Source organism: Priapulus caudatus, unplaced genomic scaffold (assembly GCF_000485595.1).
Source record: "Priapulus caudatus unplaced genomic scaffold, Priapulus_caudatus-5.0.1 Scaffold4023, whole genome shotgun sequence".
In the NCBI taxonomy this organism is placed as follows: domain Eukaryota; kingdom Metazoa; phylum Priapulida; class Priapulimorpha; order Priapulimorphida; family Priapulidae; genus Priapulus; species Priapulus caudatus.
In genome coordinates, this window is record NW_014581084.1 from 11,549 (window position 1) to 12,424 (window position 876).

Consider the following 876-nt stretch of genomic DNA (forward strand, 5'->3'; position numbering starts at 1 on the left):
AACCAAATTATTTCATAGACACCTGGAGTCTACGACCTTCTCCCAATGACAGATGGATTCTACGAACATTTTCATCACGTGAGTTATGTCTGACAATCATACAGACATTTCATCACTTTTATCACTATATACAATTACTTTTCAGTCAGCCATCATCAGCACAGTTGCAGAGACGTACGCACCTTCAGCACAACTTCAGCGGACAGGACAACATCGACGCAAACACAGATCACCTGGGCCAGTTGACCCGGACATCGTGAAGGACATTTCATCGACACCTGGAGTCTACGATTCTACAAACATTTTCATCCCGTGTGAGTTAGTTATGTCTGACGATCATACAAAACTTTCACAACCATTGCCAAGCAATATTTTTTTTGAATTGGGAGTGAATTTATGCTACAGATGGTCTAGGATCCTAATCACCATATTATTTATCTTAAATATTATCTATCATTCCACCTATATTATGGTCTTGTGTGTATATTTGGCTTGTTCACAGTTATAGTTACTTTTCAGAGTTAGTTATGGCTATGAATTTATGCTACACATGGTCTAAAGTGCAAAGACTCCAGTGTGTGGTACAAGAATAATAACAGGAATATTTCTATCCTCATCTAGCATCATCTGACATCATCAGCACAGTTGGGAAGACATCGATCACAGATTACCTAGCTCGGACGAATCAACGGAACAACAGACGAAGGACACAGCAACCGAGTGGCGGACAAGCAGCGGACAAGCAAGCATCGAGGGATCAACATAATTGTGTTGTTTTGTGTGTTTTTTTCAGGTCCCTCACAATCTGGATCACCACGTTGCCGTCGTGTGGGGGCTTAATTGCGTACTCCTATGATTCTAAGTGCGAGGTCAGCA

The 876-nt window shown here is 41.4% G+C and overlaps 1 protein-coding gene across 1 annotated transcript in view; it reads left to right on the plus strand.

Annotated features, from left to right (window-relative positions):
- Positions 1–852: 852 nt before the first annotated feature.
- Positions 853–876, plus strand: part of LOC106819681 (extensin-like) — a gene marked incomplete at its 3' end in the record, with an annotated part of 4,233 nt that continues 4,209 nt past the window's right edge. Inside the window, exon 1 of the mRNA XM_014824280.1 lies at positions 853–869. Within this exon, the coding sequence (XP_014679766.1) occupies positions 853–869 (17 nt within the window). The remainder of the gene's footprint in view (positions 870–876) is intronic.